The following is a 17,659-nucleotide window of genomic DNA, read 5'->3' as shown; positions in this document are numbered from 1 at the left end:
TTGCCTTGATTATATATATATAATCTGTGTGTACATTTATTCACATACACATGTTCACAATAATGAGTCTTATGCTCAACATACAGGACTACATAGGCCTGTTCAATGCATCTTCAGAGGAGGTTAAACGCATCCCATATCCAAAAAGTACACTGTCATGCATGTACATGCTTAGGCCAGTTGTCCGAAACATCACACCTCTGTTGTGTTGATTTATGTTTCTAAAAAAATAGCTACAATTTAAGAATATATCAGAAAATGGTTCTCATATGCACGATGTTTCAAAGTGAAATGTCTGGCTGATTCCTTAATAATATAATTCCATATATTTTGTAACCCAAGAGATTCAAAAATGTGAGACTGCAGTGATTTAAATAGACACTTTATTCTGTTTTCATTTTGTGGTGTCATACTATATTCTACCACTGGATGTCACTCTAGCGCTCATTTTCATTTTAGACATTTTATTTTTTTTCCTGATGTTTTCTACAAACTGGCCCTGTAACAAAATCATTTAGTGCTGAAAATACCCTGGCTGATCAATTATGTTGTGTTTCACTTAATGTTTTAAGGTGTATACCTATTATTTAAATACGGCTAACATTTGTTCTCAAAGGTACATATATGGCATTAAAGGCGTTTCCTGTTTAAGCAGTAAAATAGAGACCTACTTGTAGTCCCATGTAGTAAGACTGCACGTTTTTTGTATGTGTATTGCACATAGTTTACTTATTGATTTAAACTAGGAAGGAAGATTGAGTTGGTTGGTAGATGTGGTTTTAAGTATTTATCATTCTGAAGATGTCATTTTCACATTTTTCTACAGGTATTAGCCCAGCAAGGAGAGTATAGTGATGCTATAGCTATCTTAAGAAAAGCACTAAAACTGGAACCTTCAAACAAGGTATACATTTGTGTATTTATTTATTTTTATTAGAAAAAGAATAAAATTTTACTGTTTACTATAAATACCAATATACAAAGCTTCCAAAACCAGTAGTTGAAAACAGTTGTATACCATAAATGTAAAAAAAAAGTTGTTAAATACACAGGGCCAAACCACATACAGGTATATTGCATAAAATAGTTTATTTCTTACAGCTGTCAAGGTAGCTATCAAGGGATGAGATGTATTAGGCAGCAGGTAAATTGTCCGATATAAGTAAATTATTTCCTGAAGGTTATGGCTAGGAAGCAGAAAAATATGGAGTTAGGTGCTGAGATAAGAACAAAATGAGGTTGAGGCATTATTGGTGGAGTTGAATGTGGGGTTGAATAACACACAATTAAGAATTGGGGGTCTGCTATAGGCTCCCCCATGCTAAGGAAGAAATAAAGAATTTATTTCTAGCACAGATAGAAAAAGCAGCAAAAAGTGGAAGTGTTTTAATCATGGGAGATTTCAACTACCCGGACATTGACTGGAGTAATGGCACTACAGAAACAGCAAAAGGGAGGAAATTTGTGCATTTAATAGAAGATAATTCTATGGTACAGTTTATAGAAGCCCCAACTAGAAATGGGGAGCTCATAACAAATGTGCATATAAAGGAGAATCTGGGTAGCATAACCATAATATGATTTCATTTAATGTAAGTTGTAAACAGGAAGCTAAACCAGGAAAGATAAAAACATTTAATTTTAAGAGAGCAAATTTTCCAATATTAAGAGTGGCTCTCTGTGACTTGGACTGGGCACAATATTGTCCTCAAAGTACGCCAAACAGAAATGGGAGTTTCAAGTCTGTTCTACAAAATCACAATAAACAATATATTCCAATGAGGCTAAAATTTAAACAACGTGGCTAACAGCAGATGTTAAAAAAAGCCATAAGGAACAAGAAAAGGGCATTCCAAAAATATAACAATGAAGGATCACCTTCATGGTTTAAAAACTATAGTGAGTATAACAAAAGATGTAAAAAGGAGATAAAATGTGCAAAACCTCAAAATGAATGATAGATTGCAAAGGGAAAGTAAGGCAACCCCCAGTTTTTTAAAAATATATTATTGGCAAAAAGATTAGATCTGAGCATGTAGGCCCCTTTAAGGATGTGTCTGGTTTGGACATCCTTTAGCACTTTTTTTTTGCTCTAGAGAATGGCAGAGCTCAAGTCCAAATTCATAAAAGTAAAATTACTGACTAAATGAGTCACAATGGCTCAAAAATTGTTATGATTGAGAAACAGTTGGGCAAAAGCACGAGAACCTGGTGGATTACAACCACGTGTCCTCAAAGAGAAATGGAAAAGGATCTGGGGGTCCTGGTAGATCATAGCCCTAATAACAGCATTCAATGCCAAGCTGCAATATCTAAAGCTAGTAAAGTATTTTCTTGTATTAAAAGAAGAATTGACTGCAGAGATGGAGACAAATTCCTGCCCCTGTACAAAGCATTGGTCAGACCACATCTGGAATATGCAGTCCAGTTTTGGGCACCAGTTCACAAAAGGACATTGGGGAATTGGAGAGAGTGCAGAGAAGGGCAACTAAATTAATAAAAAGAATGGATGAGCTCAGCTATGAGGAGAGATTAGTTGAACTGAATCTATTCTACCTTTGATAAGAGACGTTAAAGGGGGGATATGATCACCCTGTATAAATATATAAATTGTCCATATAGAGAACTCTCTTCCCAATTATTCACTTTGAGATCATTACAAAGAACAAGAGGGCACTCTTTGCGTCTGGGGGAAAAGAAGTTCAAGCTCTGGATAAGGAAGGGATTCTTCACTGTAAGGTCTGTGAAAAAGGGTCCCTCAGGAAGTAATTTCAGCAACTACTATAAAGCTGGATGCTTTTCTAGAAGCACAGAATATAACTGGGTATTAAGGCTTTAAAGTAAAGATAACAGGGACTGTTGATCCAGGGAACATCCGATAGCCTCATGGAATCAGGAAGGATTTATTTTTCCCCTGTGAACCAAATTGTGCCAGGGTTTTTTTTTTTTTTTTTGTTGCCTTCTTCTGGACCAACTATGTCTTATAGGGTTTTATATCTGGGATATGTTTATTTCGCTATTGGTTGAACTTGATGGACTTATGTCTTTTTTTTCAACCTAACCTACTATGTAACTATGTAACAAAATGAGATTGCTAGATGACTAGGTCAATGCATCTCCAAATCGTTACAATGGTACCCACAAAACTGATGCAAGGAAGGACAATTGGTGAACTAGTGGCAGGGTAATTGCCATACAAGGCCCGTGACCCTGTGTCTACTGTGGATTTGTGACCATCAAAACTATACCATGGAACAACAGATAAAAATGGCCTAATTAAATTGGAGTAATTCCTAATTCTAACAGTGCCTGTAGATAAAGCGTATATATTTTACTTGCTTTTTTTAACAAAAATATTAGATGTAATGGTGTACCATAGAAAAAGTAAGTAGACCCTGCAAAACTGCTCACTAGATTTTAATGATGAATACTTCTCTGTAAAATTTAATAAGCTTTAGGATGTTTGTGGATTTCTGTGCATGAACTGTCTGGTTTTGAATCCTACCTCAGCACTCACATTTTATCAAGTACACCTTGACCTATTTATATTTTGATGGATTTGAAGTGGTAGTGGGCAGTGCTGTCATTACAAAACAACCGAAACAAAGGAAAAACTATATATTCAGATATAATTATATGATGATACATAAAATATATAATTAAGTGCTGTCTCGCATATTTTTCTATGCCAAGGCCATAGTTCTAAATTATTTTTTGGAAGGGAAATGGTCAGTCTCCGTATCCACAGAGTAAAAGCAGGTAAGAATCTGCAGTGAAGTTTGCTGATAGCCTTTCAATGTATATTTTTACATTGAGAGGGTTTAACAAAGATGTCAAACAGTCATATTTTGATATGGTAATTAAAGGTTGTTTTCCTCAGACAATCCATGCTGAGCTTTCCAAGCTAGTAAAGAAGCACACTGACCAGAAGAATGTAGAAACTGCTATGTACAAGAAGATGTTGGGAAATTTGGCCAGCTCCACCACCAAGGCATCCTCAAAGACATCCTGGGTAATTGACTTCACTGTTCTGTGTGCCAAATTGTGACTTTGCTACCTATATATATATCTTTCATCAATCTACAGACACCATCGTGAAAAACACTTGTACAGGCAATATCTGCATATTTAGTATGTGTATACACATTATCTGGAATATGGTATTTTTCTTGTGCAAAGGGACCCATTTAGCTGTGATATAATATACTAAGAATACTTGGTGGTTCATTGAGGGGTATGACCTCCCCTGCACATTTCTTTCATATAGAGATAACTAATGACTTTTAAGTGGACCTTTGTTGACTGTGCTCTATTTAGTGTTTTGTATGTCTTGATCTTTGAAGAGTGCATTTCATTCAGCTAGATCAGGGGGTCAGCAACTTTTACTATCAAAAGAGCCATTTCCCCCCTCTTCCACTAAAGAAAAATAGTCTCCGGCCACAAAACATAACACAGCTTATAAAATTTCAAAAGTTTTAATCTTTTTTTTAATTTTACCTGTTACAACAACAGAATACAACAAACAGAAGTGCAGTGTGCATGTGTAGGCCTACTTTGAAATGAATTAAACACTGCTATGCCTTTTTGAGTCCGTCCCGTATTTGTGTAAAGTTGAAACAAAACATAGCTCACTTTAATATAAAAAAAACATATATTTGCAGCTTAGCAGTTTTAAAGAGTAAACATAAAATTAGGAAGGTTTTTTGACAAGTCCATTTCAGTATGCTCTCATCCTCTTCGGGTTTCTTTCTCGGCCAGCAATCAACCGAAGCACCTGAACCTACTATAAAAAAACTACATCAGCTCCAGGTCTAAAATAAATGTTTTTTTTTCTGAAAAAAAATTGGCCTATTAAATGCTAGTTTCCTCACCTGTTTAATGTGACTTCTGTTTCTGAAGCTCAATGCTGATCTTCCCTATGTCGGGGCTGTAAGATGTGACTTTGATCTTCACAGAGGACTGTAGGCTCTCATTTGTGAGGCAGGAGCGATATTTGGACGTTATGAAGTTCATGCTCGAGAAAACTTGCTTGCATAAGTATGTTGAGCTTAAGATGGACAGGAGTAAAAAAAAATGCATACTTTTTCATGTTCATATACGTGTCGGGAATGGCACTCCATGTTTCAAAAACAAGTTTGTCAGGTTTGGGGAGGTTTTCAATATCATTCCATTTGTGCTCCTAAGCGAGAGTGACCTTCTGACGGGCGACTTCTTCGAGATCCGCTGTCAGGCTTCTGAACTTGGACACCCATATGGCTTTATACGCCATGTTGGCCAGTTCAATTTCAAGATCGGGCTGACTTTTCCCTGTGAATGCGGATATGTTCAGCAGGGATGGGATGCGGTGGTGCGGGGTCCAGCGGTGTGACAGGGAAGGACAGAGTGTTTTTTTCCTTTCTGAATTTGCTGAATCTTTCTCCAAATGCAGCTTGCTATGATTGCACGGTGTAAATAATCACAATTTATGTGATTGTTTTCCTCTTTGAACTCTCTCAGGGGGGGAAAGTGAGAGAGCATACCTCTCCGTACATTGCTGGCAAACCCTGTCATCTTGTGCTCAATTGCCAGAACATCCTCCAGCAACTGCAAGGCCATGCTTACCTTTCCCTGGAGATTTTTATTTAGCGTGTTTAAGTGACTTGTCATATCCACCATGATTAAAAACTTTTCCAGCCAATCGAGGTCTCCCAGTTTGGGACAGCTGAGGCCTTTGCTTTCCAAGAAGGTTTTCACATGTTCTAGACAAGCAGCGAAGCGTTTCAGCACATCTCCCCTTGACAGCCATTGAACTCTGTTGTGAAGCAGGAGATCTGAATATCCGCTCTCGACTTCATCTAACAATGAACAAAAATTTGGTGGTTTAACCCGTTTGAAATTTTTTTGTTCACTGTATTAATAATAAAGTTCATCACTTCCACACATTCAGGAGGGAATATTTGAGCGCACAGTGCTTCTTGGTGCAAACGTCATCAGCTCTCGATCCAGCGACTTTTGAAGTAAATTCACAAAGCCCTTCTGTGCTCCTATCATACTGGTGGCAACATCAGTAGACACTGACACGTGGTGAGTGGTGTTTATTCGTTTGGCTTTTAGAAACTCAAAACAGCCTCACAAATGTCCCGTTCCCTCGCTTGGCTCTTTAATGGTATGAGTTCAATCAGTTCTTCCTGCGGCCTATCAGAGTTCACATATCTGCTCAATATCGTTTACATCACTTGACTCATCACAGGCAATTGAATATGCTTGAGCTGAACTGATGTCATCAGTTTGCTTACTGTTTGATGTTTTTTGCCATTCTTTGCAGAGAGAGGCATTTCTTTAATTTTCGGAATAATTTCCTGTTTGTTTTTAAATTCGGAAATTAGATTTTCTGATATTTTTTTGAACAGTTCTTTATGTATTCTCTGTCTGTGAACGGCTTCCCCCTCCTTACGATCTCATGAGCTGCCACAAATCTAGCAGCTGTAGTTAAGTTTGGAGAGTTGATTCACTTCTTGAAAGTATGCAGAAATAAACTTCTGAGAATTTTCTTTTTTAGGATGTATTCTTTGTTCGTTTACCGCCGATCTGGTACTTTCAACTGATTAGGGAAATATTGAATGAAGGCAGCGAACTATTGATTAAAACTATGTAGCCTCATCAATCCCACCGGGATGATGTTAATTTCTTTACTGTTTTTTTCCAAATAAAATAGATCAACAGAATTTTTAGCCTGCAAGTTTATTTTTAGGGTGTTAGAAACAGAAAACCTAATTAATTCAAAAATATTTCAATCATTTCATGTAATATATTTGAAGTTAATGTGATTAAATGTATATTTTAATTATTCAAATATTAAATTATCATGATTAATTATCCATGATCAATTCAAAACTACTAAATCACCAATAGATAAACCCTAATCAATGAGTACAGGTGTAATAATATAAATTTAAAGACCATTCACTTCATCCATTGACGTCCATGATCAAATTAACATACCCCCAATTCATCCATTCCATCCATGATTAAATTATTATACCCTCAAAACTACCGAGATTAATTAGTATAATAGATTATTAGGCAAGAGAGACTTACTAGTAAGATCTTTACTTTCTCTCATATGTCAAAAATGTTTTTGGAATCAATAGTCCTGCTGCTCCATTGAGCGACCACACTTAAATGTGTCCCACGTGGCACTGGAAAGCACCTTGATGTTTGTTTCCAAGTAGAACCACAGGAAACGTGGGACACTGAACTCCTATCAGTATGGGACTCCTTTGAGTCCCACACCCCTAACTCCACCCCCTTTGGGAAAAGCCCCCCCTTCAAAAGGCTGAAGGGAGCCACAACAAGGAGGCTGAAGAGCTGCATGCGGCTCCAGAGCCGTGGGTTGCCATCCCCTGAGTTAGATCGCTAGTCGCTAATCTGTCCTATTCATAATTGTAACTTTTAGCTTGAGCTCTCCAAACCGGTTTTTAACAACAATGGAGCAAAATAGAAAAAAGGAAAACAGGAAATTAAGCTTTAGCACTCCATCCATGGACAGAACTCTACATAATATGGAATAGTTGCTTAAAAAATTAAATTTAAAGAAAATGACCATATTATAGTAGAAAATATACAAAGCTACTGTACATTGCAATATTTGCTTGGGTTATCTTAAAGTATCAGCAGTTCTAAAAATCTTCATTTAAAAACAATTGTTTTTATGCAGTCTGAATTGTACTGAAATGTACTTTTTCGTAGCAAATTAAAAAAAATTTCCACTTGAGTTACAAGTCAATTTGCCAAGAAGCGTATAATATAGATAGATGCACAAAGACAAATGTGGTATTTCTTGACATCTAGACTGTTGGTATCGCTTTCTAGTTTTCTCCAAAGTCAGTTATCTGTTGAGTACTAAACTTGTTAATTTTTAGGTTTAGTTGGACATGGAAAAATATAAATTGTTTCTAATTTTATGGCTGTTAGAATTTTATTTGTAACTTGTGTCCTGCTTTGGCGTATTAGTGCTTGAATACTTGACTGATAAAAAGCATAAAATTTCCCTTGTCTAAAGCAGTGGTCACCAACCTTTCTGACATCAGGGTCAGTAACATAGAATAAAATGTTGTTCTTATGGGTGCTTTTAATGAATATTTTGACACTCATTTGTGCAATTATGTTTTGCAGTGCTGGGTTAGATATTTCTGGCCCAGTTTCACCACATTATCGCATCACTAGGCTGATTAAAATGTTTGTATTTTACAATATTTTTTTATTTTTGTGAAGAGATACTGTACCTGAAGTTTTTTCTACTTATGGATAGATCAGAGAAAGATTAGTATCTATCTCAATCTATCCATCTTTTTATTGCCATCTTTGTTGTCATTCAGAAGATTCAATCCTTTTTGTTGTTGCAATGATATATTCAAAGTACAGAAAGTAATCGAAAAATTTTAAAATGATTAGTTCTCAACTGAGCAGTAGGTGACAGAATCGGCTGCCGGGGATGTACCTTTTCTCAGTTTAAATAAATAATGTCTTGCTTCCTGTTAAAGCTATGTAGACATGTCAGATAATTCTTGCCAGAGATGAACAGTTGTGCTTCTCTTGGATGAAAATCTGACGTGTACAGTAGCCCCCTGATGTCATTCATCAACCCATCACAGCAGAATGATGAACGACTGATCAGGAATGAGCACTGTGCATTTCACTGGAAGAAATCTGTCACTGGAAATGATCACAAAATCACAAAAGATTGTTTCCAGGAACAATCAACTGAAGTCCATTGGACGTCTGAGTGTCACCCAAATCCAGAGGCCCTTTTCTGCGTTGCAAATAAAGCATAATATTATAGATCTATATAATATAGTTATAAACAGAAAGCAGTTAGTAAATGGAAAGAAAGTGTCATGAGCTCCAGATGCAATTTGTACTTTCAATGTACTATTCTAACATGTTGTTTTTTTTTTCTTCCCACAGTCTATCTCCTGGAAGTGGCTGTTTGGGGCAACAGCCATAGCAATAGGGGGTGTAGCCCTTTCAGTAGTAATAGCTGCCCGCAATTAAGCAACTGTAATGTGCTCATGAGGATGGAAGCCATTTTGTGAGAAGATCTGAAGGCATCAAAAATTCTCACTCTACCCTGAAAGAATTTGTGTCCAAGGTGCAGTGTACAATCTGAAAGATATCGTATGTAATATTCATATATATATTTTCTTAAAAAATGGACTTGCGTGTCCCATTTAATTACTGTGAAAAAGAGCACTGTTTTATGACCAAGCTAGAAGCAAACAGAAGGCGTGTAAAATTGGCTGCTGTGTAAACCGTTATGGATTTTGTTGTGTACTACAGTAAATAGAGATTGCTATTTCCAGACAGGTTACTGAACATTAAATGGTATTTATGTTAACAATCTATTTTGTCAGATGCATATTCAAAAAATGTTAGCAAGTATGTCTTCAGCTCAAGACTGCTTAGACCTCTTTGTTCCATCATAATATCCACCATTTTCAGCAAGTGCTGTTCTCATGACCTACAATTCTTTGGCCACAATATGGAATATATAACAAATTAAGGGCATTTTTGTTAACTGATGGCAACACTTGTTTATCCTGTAAACCAAAACTTTGTTGTTTTAGTTTTGGTAAATGTTCTGTTGGCAGGGAATACAGCACAAATAAAATATGAGAGGCGGGTTTTAAGAGTGTGCAGGTATCCCAAGTGAAGTGTTCTGCATGTAGATTCTTTGTCAAAGCATGTCAAAGTGTGTGAAGAACATATTCCTCCAAGTAATGAACTTATTACAAAGAAAGCCTTGTATGAGGATCCCAAGTACAATAAGTGAGCCACAAAGACCTGGTATTGTGTTTTAAACATTTGAAATCAGCTGCTTTTCCATATATGCTACAGTGGGACCAATATAAACTTTGAAAGTCTCTTCGGGACCACCATTGTACTTGTTTATTACTTTTAAAAAATGCACCTAATTTAAATATTAGATGTTATCTCTGACATTCAGTTCTTAGAAAATACTCTTGACATCTATCGGGCATTTTGGAAATAAAAAAACACTGTTTCTGTTCATTAGTTTTTATTTCTATTAGACAAAGGTTGTTTAATATAATTTAAATAAATAGATGATCTTGTACCAAATGATTCCAAATATATTATAACATTGCTAAAGGTATTTAACTAGTTAACTTCCTGTAAATGGATCATGCAGTAGTGTCAAAATGCTGAGATTTTTGTAGCCCATTTCTACGTAACTACAGCATTCTAAGCAGCAAGGTTTTGTAGCTGTTTTCAACAAATGTGAAGTAAATAAGTATAATTCAGCTTAAGAGTGGGAAAAGCAAAGCTACCTGCCGTGTTTGGAATACAGGAAAGGCTAAACAGCACTTTCATTGATGCTCCATCGACATCTGTTTAGAGCACTTAGTCACTGGAGTTGATGATTATTGGTACATGTACTAATGACCCTTTTAGAGCTTGTAAAGTCTATGCCGATTTAAAGAAATCTAATATTTAAATTTTATTGGTGAATAAAGATGATTACCTTGTTTAATTTACTCATTTTTTGTCTCTGACTTTTTGATTGTGCTGGTTCAATATGTAATGGTAAATAGTAGTTACAACACAGATTTTAGAAATAACCTTAATGAACTGCTCAAGATTTTTCTTGTTTGAAATGATGTGTGTTTACAGTTTATATGAATATTGACAAGTTTACAGTGTGCAAAAAGAGACATCACAGAGACTTTTAAGTAAAATGAAACAGTATAATATATATCATATAAGGACAGATAGATGTACAATGCAGTAACTATAGATAGTAAAAATTTCAGGTAAAATCCTACGGAGTCCCATTGGTTCTGATCTGACGGCTTGGCAGATAATCACAAACACATTGCATATACCAAACTCTGGTAGAGACTGCAGATTAGCTGTCTTTTAAATTCTACAGGAAACAAAACAATGGTCTGTGCTTAACCAATGATTTTTTTTCATTAGTTTTGTATATAATAAGAAAAGATTACCACCCCTGTTTAGTTTTTACTGATAAACAGGGCTTTGTTACAGAGATTTCCTTTCCTGCCCACCCTCTTTGTTCCAAACATTTAGGTATCAATTATTACAACTTGCATTAGTCTGAGGGTTTAACTTTTGTTTAATGACAAAAGTGATTATGGCTTATTCTTAACCTGGAGCAAAGTTAAGGCTTTGTATATAGTTTGGGACTGTGATGACTGGGAAGATACCTGATTCACTTCAGAATTAACCTTACTTTATTAAGTGAGCTGCAGGTGAATGAAGAATCCCAGAAATGATAAAAAATTAAAATGTATAAATTCCCAAAAAAATGGCTTCTTAAAAAAATAGACAGTTTAAATGTGGGCTCAGTAAATTGACTTAAAAAAATTAGAGACAGTTGGCTTGGTATTTTTATATTGATAGAGAACACTAACTAATGCAAACCGACATACTATTGTCTACTAGTGAAAGATCAACCTCTTAAACATTTAACACACAATGGGTAGATGTCGGCTACCTATGTCTCCCATCATCTAACTTTTTTTTTTTTTTTTTTTTTAACAGTTGTGAAGTATAGTTAATTAAAGCAAGGGTGCCCAACTTATGGCCCATGGGCTACATCTGGCCCACGGAGATGCCAGATCTGGTCCTCTTCTTGTTTTTACTCTCTAGTTGCTGTCTTGTGGGGGGTGGAGCATGTGCATCTCCTGTTTCTCTATTAAGATTGTGCTACCATTGCCTGGGAGTGGGTGTGTACTATAGACTTGGCAATCAGCTGTGGCTGCTCCCCACCCACCTTGTACTGTGAGATAATCCCAGCAGCAGCAGAATGAGAGCTGTGTCTGTGTCCATGCAGCTGTCATTATTCCTATGTATAAACCTTCATACCTCCTTCACTGATTATTATAGAAATGTGAAATTTTCAGGGTACAAAGGGGACCCTGAGAGCTGTAATTAAAATTAATTTCAGACCCCCAAAACAGTTGCCAGGTATTGGGTCACAAGCATCAGACATATTTTCACATTAAGGAGGGCTATTTCACTACCAGGGTCCCCAAATTGAGCATGCATGTTGGGGACCTTTGGGGGCCACTCTCATGGCAATGAAAATTGGGGTACTGCCAATTGTCTGTGCGCTGTGGTCCCCCCTTGAAGTTCACAAAACTTCAAGGCTGCATTCAGGTTGGCGGGAAGATTTCGGAGCATTTACCCCTTCCTCATGCCATGGAACCCTGGCTCGGGGGAGACGCTCAGTACCGCTTACTGCCGTCTGGAGTCAAATCTGCAGTGCGAGGGACTAAGCGGCTGGTGAGTTGCCTGTTACACAGAGCTAGCCACTTACTTTCTCTGAACCCCAATTTCTCTGGAACAGAGGGATGTTGGCAACTGGAAATTTGTAAGCCATTAGGAAATGCCCCCCCTCCAATAAAATTGTATCACTCCTACCATACCACTGTTCCCTGTCGCATAGGGTAAGTGGGGGACTCTTGTGGCTAACTCCCCCTAAAATTTTATTGCTGCAGTGCCATCACAGGATAAGAAAAACTATACGAATCATACTGTGCTACCCTGTCATACTTAGCTGGCCACTTACCTTCTGTGAACCCTAATTTCTCAGGAACAGGGAGATGTAGGGACCTGAAGATATAGCGATAAGAACATGTACCCCTTGGTTATCTGTCACATGAATTGCATTTCTCTGGAAGTATCTATTGTAGAGATTTTGGGGTACAAAGAAGGTTAGTGCCCCCCTTTAACTGACAGGATGCACTGTTTGGTATTGTTTCTGCTCTTTGGTACAAGAATGGTGACCGGGGATCAAAATATGACCAGCCAGCACCTATATGATAACTTTAGTTTTGTAACTTTCCTTAACAGAATGTTGCAATAATAAAATGAGCACAAAATAGTGAGTGCAGAAATTCTTTTATTTGGTGCATGTACCTTACGGTAACTAGAAACATTTCAATTTATTTTTATTTTAAATTAAAACTGTTCTAGTTTTACACATACATTTTTAATGTTTGTTTGCATTGTGGCCCACAAGTTTTATCTCATGTCAACAGCGGCTCCAGATGAAAAAAGGTTGGGCACCACTAATTTAAAAGAATAACTCTGTTGAAGTTTAGTAAACTGCAAATGTGTGAAGATGCCTTCAGCAGTTGGATGGATAAACTTAGATGGAGCACTTTGTCTGAAAGAACAGTACAGAAAAGGTCCTTTGCTGACCAAGCATGAAATTTAGAGACTTGTCTGGCTGATGTGATGGCAGATAGAAAAACAGTTTTTCGTGGAAGCTTATCTTTAGAGCATACGCTACTTGGATACAGAAGAACCTTTAGTACTAAAGGAAGATCCCAAACTGGAAACATTGACTTAATAGAAGGCTTGATCTTGGGGACAGCTTTAAGAAATTGACGAACAACGAATGGTCTTCGGACCATTTTGTTGAGGTTAAAGCTGATAAGGCTGAAATCTACACTTTATTGGTACCATAACTAAGACCTTTATCCAAATCCAACTGTAGGAATTCCAAGACTTGGGCTTTTGTAAAAAAAATAATCCAGGTTTTTGTAAACAATAATCCAGCATCCCTTACTGTCTGGGAGAACCTTTTGCTGTTCTGGAAGTATGTTTAATTCATGGAAGCTTTGCATGCATTTAAAAGAGTTTCTACCACTTCAGAGGGGAAGCCTGCCGCCAACAACCTATGCCTCTATAAAGCAAAGGCAGTCATTTTGTCCAACATGCTGGATTTGGATACTAACAGTCCTTCTGTATCAGAAGATCTCCTCATGGTGAAAGATGAATGGGTGGACCCACCATCATTTTTCTTAAAAGAGGAAACCACAGCCGCTTTGCCAAGTATGAGAGTATTGTATTAATCAATAAGTTGATACTGGAAGGAATCACTGACCTTGCACTTGAAGACCCAGAGAGTGGGCTCATAAACTCTTGAGACTGGCATCTTTTGTAAGAATAGTCCAAGGATTTTGATCAAACACCACTCCTTTGGACAGACTTCCTTGAAGCCTACCATTTCACAGAAATGCTGCTTTATGGAGACTTGGTCTAGGAACAGGATTGGAGCCTTTGCATGTGACATCGGGCCCGCGAATAAACCTTTAGTATTAGGGCCGTGTGAGATTTCAACAGACTCATGGGTTTGGCTACCACTAAAACATTGTTGCGATAGGGATTCAAAAAAGCTGAAGCAGAACCTCGTAATGGGCCGAGCAGAAAAATGTAAAGGTTGCAAAGCTTGAATTTGATTGACTTACATATGCATTAAGTACTACTGGCCTCTGCCCTCTGCATTATATTCTGATTCCTACACTTTATGTTACATACTACTGGGTTTTGTACTCTGCTATTTACTACTGACCCGTTCTATGTACATTACATACCAAAAAACACTACGCTCTGTTACATACTATTAACCACTAAACTCCGCATTACATAATACTGATCTCATCTCTAAAACACTTATAACTGAACTAAACACTCTTCATTCTACAGATCATTACAAATTACTGAACACTGAATTACATACTGCTGACCCTTGCATTCACATTACCTACTGATGTTTACACTATGCAATGAAAACTATTTGCTTCTACATTTTGGTTTACATTCTACTGACCCCTGATCACTGTTGCATACTATTTTCATAGTGTCCTTCATCTGCAATTTACCTTTCACTGCACTGGCCCTGTACTACTAAATTCTGCACTCCTGCATTACATATTAAAGATATACACATATTAAAATACATCATAGACTACTGATTTCTTGCATGCTGCTTAATATTCTGCCTAATATTCTATAAAGAATCTTTTGCTAATACAAGAGCTGTGGCATAAATGTGTCAAGTAGTGTGTACATTAAAAAACCCATTTAACCTATACTGGCAATCTGGCCCCGCACACAATTTGTATTAATTGTTTCCTCAGGCATTTGCTTCCCTTCTGGAATGTCCCTAAACATATATGACCAATGTCTTTCTTAATAGGTCTTTAAAGTATGAGTAACAGACTTATTCTCATGTTAGTAGTTAGGAGCTAGTGAGTTGGATTTGTGGATGTCTGACCGATTCCTGAAACTCAACCTGAATAAAACAGAACTCATCATCTTCCCCCCTTCAAGTTCCGCATTTCCCCCTGACATATATTTGTTAACAACACTGTTATTTGTCCCTCCCCTCAGGCATGTTGTATTGGTGTCACCTTTGATTCTGCCCTCTCATTTACCCCCCATATTCAGAACATTTCTAGGTCCTGTCACTTTTACCTACACAACATCTCCAAAATCTGCCCCTACCTGTCCCCTGAGACCACCAAACTCCTTGTACATGCTCTTATCTCTCGTCTGGACTACTGTAACCTCCTCCTCTCTGGTATTCCACTAACCCGACTCTCTCCTCTACAATCTAATATGAATGCTGCAGCCAGACTCATCCATCCTTCCCTCCGCTCCTCTTCTGCTGCATCTCTTTGTAGTTCTCTTCACTGGCTTCCATTTCACCTTCCATGCTTTGCCTTCAAATCCCTCCACAGTTCTTGACCCACTTACATTTCTGTACTGTTAAAAAAATACTCCTCTAGCTGCTCTCTCTGCTCCTACTAATGACTTCCTCGCTCATAACCATCACACGCATGGCTCCAAGACTTTTCGAGAGCTGCATGGGCGATTGAGGAGTGGGGTTGCCGGGCTGTGCACTGAGGTGAGAAGTGTAAGAGCAGTTTGTGACCAAGAGATTTGCAGTGGTGATCAAAAAGGTTGCAATGATTGAGGATGAGTGCAAAAATGAGTGGTGCACAAGGAATGTAAACATAAATGATAAACAAGAGGTGCAAATGTGAGGAAGCAGAATATTAAATTAATACAATCCTTCTTTGGGATCTGGTTACAGTGTTGTCACACCCAATATTTGTCACGTTGTGTTTTGTGTATTGTACCATTGGCTTCCTATGAGTATCCAGGGATGACTTTACAGGTAAGCATTTACTTTGGAGCAACACTTAAGGCTCTAATAATAAAAGTGCATGTCATAGTTGCTTGGTCTTTCCTAAACCCATGGACAATCTTTTGGAACCTCTGATCGATGCTGTCACTTTTAAATAGACCTGCAGGATCCAACGAACATGATCAGTCTGGGAGTCCATAAGAAATTAGGAAAGGCCAACTTTTGATTAAAGTGAAAAGAATTTGCCACCTTGGGCATGAACTGTGGGGAAGGTTTCAAAAGTATTCTGTTCAGATTTGCAGTTCCATATGTGCTAAAGCTTACAATTCTGGGACTACCTTTGTGGAGATTATCGGTACAAGAAAAAATATTAAAAGGGTGGGATCTATTTTAAATGGTGTAATAAAAACACATTATCTTACTGAGCATTTAGTTGGGTATGCTTTTTGTGGACAGTGCCAAATGTGCCAAAATTCCCCCTTTGCGCTTTGTCTTTTTTTTTTTTTTCCCTGCATGGTAGCGTGACAAAGATGGCACCACTCTGTATCTGTGAGCGTCTTTAATAATATTTTAAAATATTTTTTAAAACCTTTTTCATCCCATACTCCAGGGGGTAGTTGAGGTTTATTAGGAAACAAATCCACCAACTTGTTTTAAAGCATGCAGTCAGTGTCAAATAGGAAGTGCAGGCGCCACCCTGTGGTAAAGCATTTAAAAGCTTTTCGGTCCCAAGCTCGGTGTAAAGCAAAAACAGAGCACCGATTAGATCTCAAAAACAGGTAAAAGACAAGCTGAAATACTATTGAGCACACAAACATATTTTCTCATCTGTCCTCGTCTCATCTGCCAGCCTGCTTTATTACACAGCTCCAGTCATGAACCAGGAAAAAGAAGTAGCGAGTAGTTTCCCAGAGCACATTCCTGACACTTGGAGCCAGCTGATCGCTCATCTGTCAGGCTTCACGTGTTTTTATTTGCAAAGCCTGCCCCTTCTTTGACGTCTACTATCAAGCCACGCCCAATTAAGTGGTAACCAATTACGATCGAAGTTCAATGCAAGGGCGGGGCAAACAGCTGGAGTTCTGACGCCACCCATCATTTCTATAACAGGGGGCGTGTACAATGACGTCATCGTCAGGATAGTTTCACAGCTATATTTGTGTATGAATGCAGCATGTCATGTTTTGCAGCTTTACATATCTCCCAGTACAAACCTCCAGATCTTCCAAATCTGAAATTTTCAGGGTACACAAGGGACCCTCATAGCTAGCAGTAAGCCAAATTTCATCTCCCCACCTTTAACAATTTTTAAAATTTCATATTTATAAAAACTAGTGAAAAATTGAACATCAGGGTTGCTGTTTTAAAAGTGTCTAGAAGCCCGAAATTAAACATACAAATTATAGACCCCGGGGTGACTTACGGAGTAAAGAGGTGCGAACCCCAAGTTTATGCCTTCCTGTCACAAAACTAGAAATGTCATACTACACTACCCTGTCCCCTTCCCTACTTTGAACCCCAATTTCTCAGGAAGAGAGATTTACAAAACCAAAAATGTAGGTGCAGGTGGGGGACACCCGTGGCTAACACCCCCTAAAATTTCATTGTTAAGCCATTCGTCAGAACATTAAAACCTCCACCCATCAAAAAAATCTACCGTTACACATTAATGGAAGCTTCTAGCACCTGAACCCT

At 37.7% G+C, this 17,659-nt stretch overlaps 1 protein-coding gene across 2 annotated transcripts in view; it reads left to right on the top strand.

Annotated features, from left to right (window-relative positions):
- FKBP8 (FKBP prolyl isomerase 8) overlaps nucleotides 1–10,535 on the top strand; it is a 30,298-nt gene extending 19,763 nt beyond the window's left edge. For both annotated transcript variants that reach the window (XM_072405040.1, XM_072405039.1), the window contains 3 exons: nucleotides 827–904; nucleotides 3,881–4,012; nucleotides 8,947–10,535. In XM_072405040.1, the coding sequence (XP_072261141.1) occupies nucleotides 827–904; nucleotides 3,881–4,012; nucleotides 8,947–9,033 (297 nt within the window). In that variant the 3' untranslated portion in view covers nucleotides 9,034–10,535. The remainder of the gene's footprint in view (nucleotides 1–826; nucleotides 905–3,880; nucleotides 4,013–8,946) is intronic.
- The last annotated feature ends 7,124 nt before the right edge of the window (nucleotides 10,536–17,659 follow it).

The sequence above is a fragment of the Pyxicephalus adspersus genome, chromosome 3 (genome assembly GCF_032062135.1).
Source record: "Pyxicephalus adspersus chromosome 3, UCB_Pads_2.0, whole genome shotgun sequence".
Taxonomy (NCBI): Eukaryota; Metazoa; Chordata; class Amphibia; order Anura; family Pyxicephalidae; genus Pyxicephalus; species Pyxicephalus adspersus.
This window is presented reverse-complemented; position numbering and strand designations above follow the sequence as displayed.